Below are 15,308 nucleotides of genomic sequence, written 5' to 3'. Positions count from 1 at the left end.
ACTGGGACATATTCACTTGGTTTCTACATTAGGTTTCTTTCCTCAGTATGAAAGCATCAAAAGGACATGATGTGGTGATCCGCTAATTATTAACTGCACTGATTATCAAATATATCTGGTATATGTAAGACACAAAATCTCTGGCTGAGAAGTTAACAATCCATGAGGACATCAAACATTTGTTTGCATTTTTTCTTATTCACTTAAATCAGTATCTGAATTTTGCTTTTTAATTTGCCTTTTGAAATGAGATTGCTGCTGTCTTGACTGTAGTGAGGAAGTCCACGTGATAAATGTTTGACACATAAAAAGGAAGCAGTTTTCCTAGTGTCTGGCATTACACAGAAAGCTGCTCTCTATATCTGTGAGTACTCTATTTCACAAAGGCCTCTGACCTTTTGTCAATATTAGATTTCATTTAGTTAAGTTAAATTAGTATTTAGAGTCAAAATTGGGAATTATACCAACATGTTATGATTAATGAAGTTATGGAATTATTCTGTACTGGAATTCGAACAGGGGAAGGCTTTAAAAAGGAGAACTTAGGCTGGGTGCAGTGGCTCACGCCTGTAATCCCAACACTTTGGGAGGCTGAAGCGGGTGGATCATGAGGTCAGGAGATCGAGACCATCCTGGCTAACACGGTGAAAACCCATCTCTACTAAAAATACAAAAAATTAGCCGGGGGTGGTGGCAGGCGCCTGTAGTCCCAGCTACTCGGGAGGCTGAGGCAGGAGAATGGCGTGAACCCAGGAGACACAGCTTGCAGTGAGCAGAGACTGCATGCCACTGCACTCCAGCCTGGGCGACAGAGAAAGACTCTGTCTCGAAAAAAAAAAAAAAAGAACTTAAACTACAAGGTCTATAAAACAGATTCCTCATTAACATACTTTTTTGTTAAAAAATCCTGCAATATAAAAGCAGTAATATAGAATGAAAAAAAATTAAAATTTAAAGCCACTGCATAATAATGTAACTACTGTCAGAAATCTATGAAACTTGAACTAAATTATTAGCATCACATAAAACTAGCACAGTTTTAGGTTAAATAAAAATAGGTTGGAACTTGAAAAAAAAAACAACAGGCAGATTATCAATGCAATGCATTTAGAAATGGATCATAACTTAATCACTTTTGTATCAGAGACAAGCAGATTAGTGCAAAGTAGAATATTTATATGAATAATAAGTTTAAAATCTCTTATTCTTTTTTCTACATAGTTTAAAAAATGACCATCATTTCTCTACTGTGTTTATTCAATCTATGCTGAACAGAACTGTAACCATTTTTTTTTTTTTTTTGAGACGGAGTCTCGCTGTCACCCAGGCTGGAGTACAGTGGTGCCATCTCAGCTCACTGCAACCTCTGCCTCCCAGGTTCAAGCAATTTTCCTGCCTCAGCCTTCCGAGTAGCTGGGATTACAGGCACATGCCACCAGGCCCACCTAACTTTTGTATTTTCAGTAGAGACGGGATCTCACCATGTTGGCCAGGCTGGTCTCGAACTCCTGACCTCAAGTGATCCGCCCGCCTCGGCCTCCCAAAGTGCTGGGATTACAGGCATGAGCCACTGCACCCGGCCTTGTATCCATTTTATAAAGTGAAATTTTAGCAGAATTTCAAATTCATATTGGTGAGTAAAAGGCACTGGGATAGCAAAAAGCCTAGATTAGCACAAACAGGTAAATGTTCATAAACAACAGCATTATATACAAATGTTATTTATTGTTAATAATATCCTTTACCGGGATAAATTGGTGAAGACAGATTTTCTCTACCACTGGCTGAATGAAACTCCACATTGTTACCAGTATCAAGTTTCCCTAAAAATTTTAAGCACAATTCGAATGCTCTAATTTTATATAATTCATTATAAAATTCAGTGTCAAGATTAAAGAAAAAAAAGAACAAACCTGTTCTAGACTCACTTTTATACAAATGCTGGCTTTTAATGTCTTTCAACAAGATAATTATACATTCATATTCAAATATGGGTAATTTCATTTAAAATGCAGAACTTTTGGTAAGAAAATTCCAAGTATATTCATCTGAAAGTATAACATAATTTAAATGTGGATAGTTAAGAGAAAATTTCTGTCCAAGTTTGGAATTCTAAATGTTAAACAAGATGACTACTAGAAAAAATAGTTCTAAAGATCAGGAATACTTGTCTCTCTACATGTGAGACGTGCTTTGACCCTATGAGCCCTACTGCCTAGCACTGAAGGCATGTGCAGTAAAAACTCAGTGGTAATATTGAATGTTGCTCCCTTATTCCACCACTCTCCTGGCTCTTGGATCCAGGGGTGTGATTTTCTTCTAAGAATAAATATAGGCATTTAAATAGGTTGTGACTAATTTGGTTTTCATAACTGGTTGGTCTTTCCTAGCTACACAGTGTTTCTTGAAAGCTGGGGTGCTTAGCAATTTTTAAATTCCAGGTATAGTACTTGGCTATCCAGTAGGTGCTTCTGAATATATGATCAATACAGTTCTCAGGAATAGATCCCCTATGGAAGTACCATGAAGGTAGTTTAATCCAATACATCATTTACAGATAAATATGAGGCCCAGAGAAGTAAAATTATTTATGTAATATCACAGAGCTAATAAAGTCTGAATATTATCTTGACTCCATGTGCTGCTTAAGGAAGCTGACTCAAACAGCTTAGGCAAATTAACTCTGGTAATAAATGAAGTGACAGACACCATGTCACACTTGGATAATACTCCTTTCTAACCAGAAACCACATAGCCTGATTTTTTTTTATTAAATATATATACTTTTTAATTAATTATTTTTTTTTTGAGACAGGGTCTTGCTCTGTCACCCCAGCTAGAGTGTAATAGTGCAATCACAGCTCACTGCAGCCTCAACCTCCTGGGCTCAAGTGATCCTCCTACCTCAGCCTCCCGAGTAGCTGGGACCACAGATGTGCACCACCACACATGGCTAATTTTTAAATTTTTTTGTGGAGGTGGAGGTCTCCCTATGTTGCCCAGGCTGGTCTTAAGCAATTCTCCTGCCTCAGCCTCCCAAAGTGCTGGAATTATAGACGTGAGCCACCATGCCCGGCCCACAGCATGAATTTCTACTGTTGTAAAAGGTTTACTTAAATTGACCCACACTAATAAGCCCTACATGTGTGAACTATTACAAAGGCAGTAATATTACTTTTAATATGTTGTCAAAATTAATAGGGCTTTTCTCTGTTGTTCAACAAATTACAAAGGATGGTAGCAAAAAGTATTAAAATCACATACATGTGAACTTAAAACAATAAAGGAAAATAACTAAGGCACACCAGCACATAAGCATTTCAACATAAATGAAAAAGGCAAAATATTAATTACAAAAATGAAACTTTATTAAGTTAGTTGGAGTAATAATGCCACAAAGCAAAACTAGAAAGTTGGTAATGAGTTGCCTCTAAAATTCCTCATGAAGGAGACAATCTTGGAACTTTGAAGAGGACGATCAGAGGATGCCTCATCAATCTTTCTAGACCATCCTGTCTGATCTTAAATTAATGTTAATGGTAATTCAGATGGTTTCCATTATTATCCATTATTAATTATCATTAAGTCAATTTTTAATGTAAAAGGAAATATTCTAACAAATCTTTAAAAAGCTATCAAGATAGCTAAGTTGAAGTTCTAATATTGATTTCCAGTGAAATGTTTGTTTACTTCCTCCTGAAAGCTCAATAAAGCGACAGTAAAGGGATAAAACAAATAAACCTTAAGCCACAAAGAATGAAAATGAATGACAGCAGACAAGTCATGTCAATAAAAATGTTGAAAGCTGAAAGCATAAAAGAAAAAAGAAAAAAAAGATATAAGGAGAAAATCACCAGCCTGTAGACAACCAAAGGGGGAAAAAAGTCTTGTACAAACAAGGAATCAGAATGGCATCACATTAGAAGATAATGGAGCAATGCCATCAAAATGCTGAGAGAAAAATGAATGCTAACCTAGAATTTTACACCCAGATAAATTATCAAATATGAGGATGGAATAACGATTCTGAGACACGTAAGATTTTTAAAAAATTTATCTTTTTCTTCAGATTTATGAAACTGTAGATCTAGCGTGTGATAAAGACAAAGGCAATTCTTCCAAGATGATTATGACTCTCAGGACATTTGTATAAGTGCAACCAGTCTGGAATAGAAAACTAATGAATGATGGGCAAGAAATCATCAAAAAAAAAAAAAGAAAGAAAGAAAGAAACTTGGTAAGTTACCTGGTGAGTTTGAAGACACAGAAAGACAATTATACTGCTGTCAGAGTCTGAGGAATGAATGAGCAGTAAGTATGTAGAAAATTAAGGAACCCTCTCTCCTGCCCCAAGAAGCATGATCAAATTCAGGGAAAATAAAAAGTTGTTATACAAGAAAGGAAGTAAAATAAAAGTATACTACAATACTCAAATGTAAATAATGTTTATGTTAATTATAATAAAAAACACTAAATATCAATTTAACCAGAAATTACTAGAACAGGAGAAGAGATTATGTGTGCAGTGTGTAAATATTCAGAAAAAGCTAAATATTCACCTTCCATGTAGCTATTATCAACAGGTATTATCTAAAACTGCAAAAAATAAAACAAATGAAAACAAACCATGAAACAGCAGTATAAGCAAATATTTAGAATAGATGTTCTGCAAATGTGGTCCAGGAACACACCCGTTCAGGGGGTCCACAAGGTCAAACTTTTTTCATAATAAAACTAAGACTATGTTAGTTTAAATAATAAAACTGTCATTTTCACTTTCATTCTCTCGCTATGTTTATATACAATAAAAATTGTACAGTGCAATTTTCCAGAAGCTAAGCACCATATCACAACAGACTGAATGAAGAAGTTGATAGGAAAATCCGGCTATCTTCTATTAAGCTATTCAGTAAAGGGCACTGCTGAATGTAAAACAATGTTACTGTTAGTCTTCTTAAATCTTTTTGGTTGTTTGGAAATATATATAACCTACATAAAGCAAAAGCTCTTTGGGATCCTGAACAATTTTTAAGACTATAAAGGAGTTCTCAGAGCAAAATGTTTAACAACCACTGATTTAGAGAAATAGGGAGTTAAAAGAGAAACATGGAGGGCCAGGTGCTGTGGCTCAGCCTGTAATCCCAGCACTTTGAGAGGCTGAGGTGGGTGGACCACTTGAGGTCAGGAGTTCCAGACCAGCCTGGTCAACATGGTGAAACCCCATCTTTACTAAAAATACAAAAATTAGCTGGGAGTGGTGGTGGGCACCTGTAATCCCAGCTACTCGGGAGACTGAGGCAGGAGAATCACTTGAACCTGGGAGGCGGAGGTTGCAGTGAGCCGAGATCATGCCACTGCACTCGAGCCTGGGTGACAGAGCAAGACTCTGCTGCCTGCCGCACCACGCCCCACTGGGGCAAAAAGTGAGAAACATGGAGTTAAGATCGCCATGTATGGTTGGGCAGGTTGTTTCCAGTACAAGGATGCCAGGCCAAGGGAATCAGTAGGTCTAGAATCCAACTGATGCTCTATTCTCCAAACCACCAGAGAGGGGATCTTTTTCTAAATTGCACAAAGGCAGAAGAGGGTCTAGTGGTCACCATGGTAATAAAAGACCATAAGAAGCTAATAAGTGAATATGATTGCTTTGAATTAATCTATGGGGAGAAAAATTAGAATAGTGGTTACCTCTAAGGAGAACAAATTGTAAAAGGACACGAGATAACTTTCTGAGTTGATAACAATGTTCCAGCTTGATTGGGAGTTAGAGCCCAGGTATACAGACTTAAAATTATCTAACTGTACACTCATGATCTATGCATTTTACTGTATACAATGATGCTACAATTTTTTAAAAGTATGTTCCTCTGACATAGGGCAGGACTATGTATTTGCATATTAAAATTTAGTATTACTTTGGTAAAACTCAAATTCTATTAACACCTATTATGCAATGAATAAATAACATTTTTAAATGAAATCGGTACAGCTACTGAATCCTAAGGGTTTTTATGTTGCAGGAATCAATCTTTACCAGAATGCCTTGCTGTGAAAAAAGTACCAACAATATTGTTATTGACATGTGAGGCAGGGATAAGCAGTAACAGTAATATAAGAAGTAATATTCCAAAACAAGAATGATGAGGAGAGAAAACTGGGACTTTAATAATAGTAGTTGATCAAGAGGTCAGGAGTTCGAGACCAACCGGGCCAACATGGTGAAACCCCGTCTCTATTAAAAATACAAAAAATTAGCCAGGCATGGTGGCAGGTGCCTGTAATCCCAGCTACTTGGGAGGCTGAAGCAGGAGAATCACTTGAACCCGGGAGGCAGAGGCTGCAGTGAGCCAAGATCACACCATTGCATTCCTGCCTGGGTGACAGGGCAAGACTCTTTCTCAACAAAAAAATAAATAAAAATAACAGTAGCTGAAATCTACTAATTTTTAACTCTGTTCCAGGCATTGTGCTATTATTGTTACAGATTATTATTGTCCCTATTTTGCTGATGAAAAAACTGAGACACAGAGAACTGAAGTAACTTACCCAAGGTATCAAAGTAAGTGGTAGAGACAAAATTTAAATCTTTTGAAGAATGACTGTATAACCTGAATTCTGCTAGTGCTGCTGCTTCCTGAATAGCAGCAGCCCCTCCCCAACAATTGTGAGGGTACTGGGCAAAAAGGAGAAATACCATTCCTTTGATATTTTTCCCAACCATTAAAAAATATAAAAATCATTCTTACCCCATGGGCTACAGAAAAACAGCAGGCAGGCAGTATTTGAAGATATAGGCTATAATTTGCCAGTCCTGCGTTCCACTTTAAAGGAGATTATAAAATAGTGGCCCATGCCTTCAGTGTTTTGGGCTAAAATTCTTGTATAAATTAAAATAGTACTGTTTTTTAGCTTGCCTTGGAAAATTGGAGGATCCAGCAACACTGGACTCATGTTTTAAAAATGAAAACCAAGAATATTCTTTTGTTTTTTGAGACAGAGTCTTGCTGTGTCACCCAGGCTGGAATGCAATGGCGTAATCTCAGCTCACTGCAGCCTCCATCTCCCAGATTCAAGCGATTCTCCTGTTTCAGCCTCCCAAAAAGCTGGAATCACAGGCGCATGCCACCACGCCCAGCTAATTTTTGTTTTAGTAGAGACAGAGTTTTGCTATGTTGGCCAGGCTTATCTCGAACTCCTGACCTCAGGTGATCCACCAGCCTCAGTATCCCAAAGTGCTGGGATTACAGGCGGTGGCTTGCACCTGGCAGGAAAACCAAGAATATTCTTACTTGTTTCATATGCAAAAAGTCCAGCTTCAACAATTCATCTGCTTCAGCCCAGGAGACACTGAATTTGCCTTCTCTGCTTAAGATGCCTAGCACGGCCCTAGGTAAAACTGATAGACAGGAAATTTTATGTCCCAGTATTAAAGGGAGGAAAAAATGAATTGGATAAAGTTATATAAAATGAAAAACTGAAAACTGATAATGCAAAGCTAAATAGACTAGCTCTCAAAAATCATTTTCCCCAGCATAAAAATGGGTCTGCTTTTGGATACTGCAGAGATTCAAGTGATTTAATTAACAATGCATCTTTTAAATTTTTATATAAAATAATTTAAAACATTATAATCATATATAAGCAGAGAAAATAGTTAAGACTTAAGCTTTATCCTTAACTCATTCTGAAAACAAACAACTTTTAAAAATAATTTGCATCTTGACTGCTCTGCCTATGCAGTACCATTCTTTTACTCCTTTACTTTCTTAATAAACTTGCTTTCACTAAAAAAAAAAAAAATTTGAGCCTTAAAGTTAAAAATTCAAATAAACACAAAAATCCACCAAACTTGTTTTTTAAAGTATGAAATTCAACTATGCCAAAAACGGTTTATGCAAATATTTCAAAATTTCAAAGTACAAAATATCCACCACCATACTTAGTATCACTTTCCCAAATAAATGTCCAGGATATTTAACTCAGAAGTGGTATTATATCTAAGCTGTGAAAATTTTATTTCTCCTTTGTCGTATTTATGTTAGTTCAACATCATAAAATTATTGCTGGTAACTTATCAGTACTGAAAGATAAAACATTAAGTGAAAAATCAGAATATATCTCTACCATAAAAACAAGGGTAATTTTCTCCTCGCTACAACTCAAGATTCAAACTTTTCTGTTTAAGAATAAAAAGTCTACGTTCATTCTTACCTGATTTCTCCCCAAGTACAATTATAGAAATACTGCAAAAAGTTTTTTCCTCTAATAAAAGAGCTTAAAGAATGCACAATAATTTAAAATAATCTTGTTCATTCAATTGTTGATAACACTTATAAAATGAGGTTGTATTGTAGATCTCCTTAAAGCTATTAAAAATATGTGTTGTAAGTACTAATTAAAAGGGATAATCACAATTAAGTGGAAATTTTTCAAAAATGATGTCCTTAGTGTTATATCTATAATTTCCAATTTTCAACTTTCAGCTGTCTACTTTGGAAAAGACTTTCATTGTGAAGCACAGCTCCAGTGTTAATACTTTGTGTATCATTTAGGCAAAAATCACCTCATTCAGAAATTCAGAATTTGTCAAATCCTTTAACAGGTTTCAGTAACGGTCTAAAGTCCTTAATTTCTTTTCCTTTAGTCTTTAAGCTCTAATAAAATGCCACGTTTGCCAAAAAATTTAAGAGGATGATTTTACTGGTAACCCAAAAAGATTTTTTTTTCTGAGTCTTCCTTTACTGACACTGACATACAAAGCAGTACAAGAAGCTTTAGTTAAATCTAGGAATTCAGGAAGTAGTATTTCCTTTTGGAAAAAGAATGTGGGTTTTGAATAGACACGCCAGACATTTAAGTTATGGTATGATAAAACTAAGAGAAATAAAATCTCCCCCAATGACTACTTAGTACATGTTTCTATGTACATTTACCCACAAGTCAAGATTTGGTAATGCATAATAAACACCTTGTAAGTCAAATTCTAAATTAATTTAAATAGGCCTGTACCATAAACGTATTTGAGATATTTCTGCTTAAAAAATACTTCCAGTCACATAAACCTTTTATATGTCAGAGTTGAATTCCATGAGGTCATTCAGGCTTATTATGCCAAGTATATTATACTCATTTCTGTCTAGTTGGGAAGACTACAATCCTGTGCAATATGCAACCTTGCACACCCAATATGCTACAGCAGTGTCCTGTCAGGGATGTGTACACAGGAGGTCCTGCCAAGGCATTTGGGATGCACAGACGCAATTCATTTATTTCCCAGCACTAAACCCTCAATTCAGATATTAATACCCTCATGGAGAACCAAAATGTAATGTAAAAGTTTCACTGGCCAATATCTGCAAACACGGAATTACATAACTAGGTAATAAGATGCACTTTGGTTAAAGAGAACCAAGCTCTCAATCCCTTGAGAGCATTATATCAACATTACAGTAAATGGCCAGCCATGCATTTTATGTCCCTTCTCCTCACTCCCCAAAAAACACACAAACAAAACCACCACCACAAACGAAAAGCTTAATTACCAAAACCTTCAGTCTTGATTGTGTGAACAGGGAAAACCAGAAAGGGTAAAGAACCAGGGTCTAAACAGCCATTTGTCATGGGTAACTTCAAAACTTATACTGGGTGAGTCGGCCTTCACTTTCTCTCTTGCGCTCACCCTGCCACCATTTTCTCTCCTGTATCAGCACTTTACTTTTCTCTCTCCTTTTAAAGAACATCTACAAAGTGGGGTAGAGAGAAAGCAACACTATTTGTCAGCAAAACAACTTGCAGGGATACATATGAAGCAAGCTTAAGCTATTCTGTGGCCTGATACTGGAAAAGGGGTTTCATAAGCAGGCATTGCAACAAAGAGGTGCTGACAACTTCACTGTTCACTGTGAGGTAAACAGAAGTGACAATGTACTTTATTACATAATACTTCTACTCATCTCCTTTCTCTTTGACCCACTGCTACTTGATATGAGGGAAGAATGTAACATGTTAAACACCAAAAGGAAGAAAGGGAATAGTCTGGTTAGAGTGAGGAGGTAGTTGTTATTTTTCACAATTAAAACAATTTAATGTCTGCCAAATATAATTATGTAATCCTAGCATCTTCATAGATTTTTGAAACTGGAAGAATCCTTACAGGCCATCTGGTCCTACCCTCTCATCTTACAGACAGAAAACCTAAAAATTTAAGCCCAAGATCAAGCAGTTATGTAATGACAAAACTGGGACTTCTGATACAGTATATCAAGTATTTTGTTATTTGCAAATATAAAACAATTTCCCAAGGTTCAAAGTATTGCCACAAAAATAAATGAATTGTTGCCTATAGCATAAAACATGTATATAATTTCAAATTCACTTCTGCTACCCAAAATACATCCCATCTTTGCTGTCTCTATAGCTTTAAGAGCTTTATGCCTACTAGGAGAGGAGGAAGGTGAAAACAATTAAGGGGAAAATGCAGGAAAAGAATAAACAGCAAGCTAGTTGAGATAAAACTATCAATAGAAATGGCTATTAGGATTAATAGTTGCTGAAAAGATAAGACTGAAAAATGGGGTAATAGAACTGTTTCTGGAGAGTTCTCACCCTGCAGAAGAAAAAAATAGAAAGACAGGAGCAATGTAAAAGTACTGGAATGCATGTTATATAAGCCAGCTGATTAGAGTGATCAGAATTCTTGTGGCATAAGGTAACAGAATCTGCATTTTAAAACCAGAGCAGGTGGTCCCTAAGAGCACATTTTGGAAAACAATGGTCTGCAGGATATTGTGATCTGGGAGGGTTAAAGATAAGAACAATTCTTGTTCAGGAGTTCTAGGCCATTAACTAGCTTGGTTTGATTCTTTCAACCAATCAGGCAAAGGAAATGCCCTCGGCAAAACACATTAAGGCTGATTCTGTTCCCAGTCCAGGCAGTCAGACAAGGTGGCTGCCACAGAGCCACCCGCAAGGAGCCAGAGAACATTATGTAATCACTGCCCAAGCTCTGAAATGAAGAGATCAGAACTTCTTTCACAAAAGTCTGTCATTAAGGTTTTCCTTTTCCCGTTAAGCGACTGGCTGATTATAAGGATTCTACTTTTAATGTAGAGAAATATTTTGTCATCCCCTAAAGAAGTCTTTCAGCTTATAGCTGGAAAAAGAATTAGTCATTTTTTATCTACCAACTCATCCGTGACTGCTGGGTGGTTTACAAAGACGACTCTGGCCCTCACTCTTTAGTCCTAGTAGTATTTTTCTTTGGATATGGAGGATCTGAGAAAATAAAAAATGGAAAACAAAGCACGGAGCTACCAATGATTACTTATAGCTGCAATGACCACAAAATTTAAATATGGTGAACTCGTGAGCAATTTTGAGAATCTGGCAGAGTCACTATTTCAGAAATGACAAAAATTGTCAGAAGTCAGATTTAATGGTGCTCAGCAAATGTAATTCTGATGTTTGTCCACAGTTTCAAATCTCCACTACAGCGGAACAGAGAAAAGCTGTCTGAAGTGACATCATCCAATGCTCGCTCACTCTCTCCTTTCTAAATGGAAGCAGTTATATTTGTTAATAGGATTTTTAAATGTATGTGTATATATATATATGTGATAGCATTAAGACTACATATATTTGAGACTGTTGTGACTGGATACTTGACTCTCAATCTATTTTAGGTACAATGAATGTTAGATAAACAAAGAGCTAACATAATAATTTGCTACTGCAATTTTCATCTGTGCATTCCAAACATTTTCTTTAAAGACCAAGATTGTTTGCAATGGCTTCAGGAAAACAATACCAATACGAAAACCAAAACCTTTAATCCTTTTAGGGAATCAGTTCACTGTTCCTATTTCAAGGCAAGGCAAGTCATTTAGAAATCAACCTCTGACGTGTCTGTTTTTATTAGAACATTTCCAGAAAGTAAGATTACCATTATATGCTGAAGATAGATTATATTCAGAATATAATAAATTATGATGTCTAGATTACCATTATATTGTGAATTTTTTACAGTATATTAGTGGCCTATTTTTCAGCAATAATTTTCATTCGTCCATATAAAAACTCCCATTATTCATACGTGGCACACCAATTTTTTTTAAGTTAAAACTAAATTTACCCTACTGATAATAGGTCTTGAAAAATGCTAACAACAACAAAAAAATAAGATAAGCAACATAACACTTTACACTTAATTTCTAATTTTTGCAGCCTAAAAAGGGTCTGGGTAAGAGGCTGTGGGCTTTTTTAACTTATGAGACAATTACACTCATATTTAAGTAAATATGATCGTAACCTACTAAAAGTCAACACAATAACAGCCCCACTTCATGAATTTTCCTAGGATTAAAGGGAGATTTTGTAAAATAAAGGAGAATTTTATTAGGGACCCGGGGGCAAATTTCTCATGTTTAGTTTCACGCAGCAGGAGTCCTCACAAAGACGCTGATATAATTTAAATGCCAACAATTGGTTTTTCACTAACATCCACATAGTCATTACTGGCCTTTACTAGTAATGGTAAGAGACAGCCCAAACCTACTTCGGGCGGACTGTCCCTTCGTCCCCTCTCCAGGTGAAGTTCACCTGCCACTACCGAAGGGCCGTGGAAAAAGGAGGTAAAGAAACGCTTTTAAAATTAAGACGCTTACAGTTGCTGGACTTAGTCCAAGTGCTGTTCAAGCCTAGAAACGAAAGTGGGAAACAACAGAGGTTTAGGCTTGTAATGATGTCAGCCATTTTAGGTACATTATTTATACTGGGAAGGAAGTGCCAAACTCGGTTGTTGTTGTTGTGCCTGTCGCTGCCGGTCCCCAGATCGAACAAGCCAAGTCCTGGCTGCACGCACGCTCCCCAGACTGCACAAACGACCGGGAATTCGGCACAATTAGCCAATCGTTCCCTCTCCAGGCCTCCCAAGCCCCCGACCCCGCGTCAGGCACCGCTTCCAGCACACGCACTTCCTTACAAAGGAGCTGCGGACCCACAGGAAACGGGAACGCCAGGCTCTCTCGGGGACTTGTCCCCCGCGGCGCGAGCCCCGCGCCCGCCACCTCGGGGCGCACTGCCGCTGCAGCCCGCGCAGCCCTCCCCGGCCGGGCCCAGCACCCGCTTCCTCGACCTCCCCGGGCTCGGACCTTGCAGTCCACCGCGACGGCGTCGGGGGGGATGATGAGCGCCTCCTCGCCGCTCTTGGGCTCGTCCTTCTTGGCCTCCTTCTGGGCCAGAGCGGAGTTGAACGTCACCTTCACCATGGCGCGGCCTGGGGCGCCCTCGAAGGGCGGCGGCGGGCTCGGGGCGCGGGCTGCGGGCTCCCGGCTGCAATTGCAGCCTCTACGGCCGGGCTCCGAGAGCGGCTCCGGGCGGCTGAAGAGGTTCGGGAAGCTCCGCGGCGGCAGAGGCGGCTACTGCGGTATGGATCTCGCAGCCTCCCAGCTCCCGCGCGAGGGCGGAGACTGCTCGCACATCCCCTGGGAGGCGGGGCGGGGGCGGGGGCGGGGCCAGCGGCCGGGGGCGGGGTGCTGCGCGGGACCCTGCCCTCGCCCCGCAGCTGGGCGCCGGATCCCGGCGCGCCTCGGAGAGGGATGGGTGTCCCTGTGGGCCGCCTGGAATTTCCAGTTCTGAATTCGCTCCCAACCAGGTTACCTCCAGGCCGAGTGCTGCAGGTTTGTAGCGAAATCGAGTGAACTTTTCCTGAGTTCGCCGGGTACAAGGGACTAACCTTTGGCAGCACCAGACCGCCGCTTCTCTGTACCCTGTCCCCACCGCGAGCCTAAAGGCCGTGGAATTTTTGTGCATCCACATCTTCATTTTCTCACTTATTAGGTAACCGACTCAGTGGAGCACAAACATGTTTAAAGCTCTCTGTCCTTGAGATCTGACTTTATCTTTCACGGACCTCACCCAAGGGCGTTTACCTGGCTCAGACCTGCCTGGTCTTCCTTCCCTCTCTCGGGAGGTCAGGGCCTGTTCTGCCTAGTCTCAGACCAATGTGGAGGAAGCTCTTGGCAGATTCGTATTTCAAACATCTCACACTCGTAAAACGAAATGTTCCACTCTTGTGCGTACTTGGAAAAAAACCACATGCACACTTGGCTGATTTGTGACTCAAAGTACTCGATGACGAGTCCCTTTATTTTTCTGCAAAATGAAAAAATAATTAAGGATAACGCAAAATTCTCATGTTTTGAAGACGTTTCATGTAAAACTAATGCGAGGTAGAATACTGGCTCCCGTCGTTATTGCGTTCATTACTGTGTCAACAGACGGCCCCCTTGGACAAATGTGTTATCTTGTATCCTTCCACCCCATTCTGTCCTGGTTCATCCAGAGTTGTGGGTGTGCTCTAGAATGTTACAGCTGTGTCAGCTCTGCCTTGGGCCAACCCTGAAAAAGGTGGGTTCGGTCTGAGATCTTTGGGGATTTGGCCCTGCTCGAGGAGGGAGTTGGGTATTTCCATAGAATGTCAGATCATAAGTCCCAGGGAAACAGCCCAAGATCTCCAAATCCTTCTGTTCATGTATTTCAGAAGCATCCTGGGCTGAGATAGAAACCCAGGCCAGACTTTGAGTTTGCTTTGGGTATTCAGAAATTCCTGTCAAAATGAAATCTGCTCAACCAAGAGGAGGATGAGTTAGGTTCCAGTTCTGGTGAGTTTTAACAGTAGCTAACCATACTTGCAGCAACTTATTTAAACTCCTGGGTCGCCCTTGTGCAGGCATCGGCTCTGTGAGGTTGACTCTATGGACTGGCCTTTCATAGTATCTAATGTTATCTAATTCCTCAAAGTCAACGACTGCTTCCAGCTCCCTAGTTTAATAGGTTCCCTGAGACATTACAGTTGAAAACTAAGTATTTCTGGAAGCAAGATCTGGAGGATTATAAATAATTATATGTACATCCTTCCTACTTCGTTCTGTGTTAAAATAAGATGGTAGAAAAATACTCAAGGCATTTTGCAGTAGATGATAGAGAAGAATCTGGCTGTCATTATACTCCGGGGGAAAAAAAGGAATTACAGAAGAAAATAAAACAAAATTCTTCGTGAACAACACTACTGAACAGACTAGGAAGCTGAGGCAAAGGATGAACAAATGAGGTTGACAGAACTAGAAATCCTCCCCGCCCCAGGATTTCTATTTTGAAAGACTCATGAATAAAAGACCATTCATTATTTTGTGTACTTGCAGTGAGCAACAGTTTAAAATCAGTTGGCAACCGGTCTGGGAATAATCTCGTGGTTTTGTTTCTCCATTTTATCTCATGTGTCTACAGAACTGTGTAGTGCACAACAGCAG

At 39.0% G+C, this 15,308-nt stretch overlaps 1 protein-coding gene across 1 annotated transcript in view; it reads right to left on the bottom strand.

The window, feature by feature from the left end:
* The window catches only part of ITM2B (integral membrane protein 2B), a 28,743-nt gene extending 15,232 nt beyond the window's left edge, over positions 1–13,511 (bottom strand). The window contains exon 1 of the mRNA XM_034936717.3: positions 13,149–13,511. Within this exon, the coding sequence (XP_034792608.1) occupies positions 13,149–13,265 (117 nt within the window). The 5' untranslated portion in view covers positions 13,266–13,511. The remainder of the gene's footprint in view (positions 1–13,148) is intronic.
* Between the last annotated feature and the right edge of the window lie 1,797 nt (positions 13,512–15,308).

This window comes from Pan paniscus, chromosome 14 (assembly GCF_029289425.2).
Source record: "Pan paniscus chromosome 14, NHGRI_mPanPan1-v2.0_pri, whole genome shotgun sequence".
Classification (NCBI taxonomy): Eukaryota; Metazoa; Chordata; class Mammalia; order Primates; family Hominidae; genus Pan; species Pan paniscus.
This window is presented reverse-complemented; position numbering and strand designations above follow the sequence as displayed.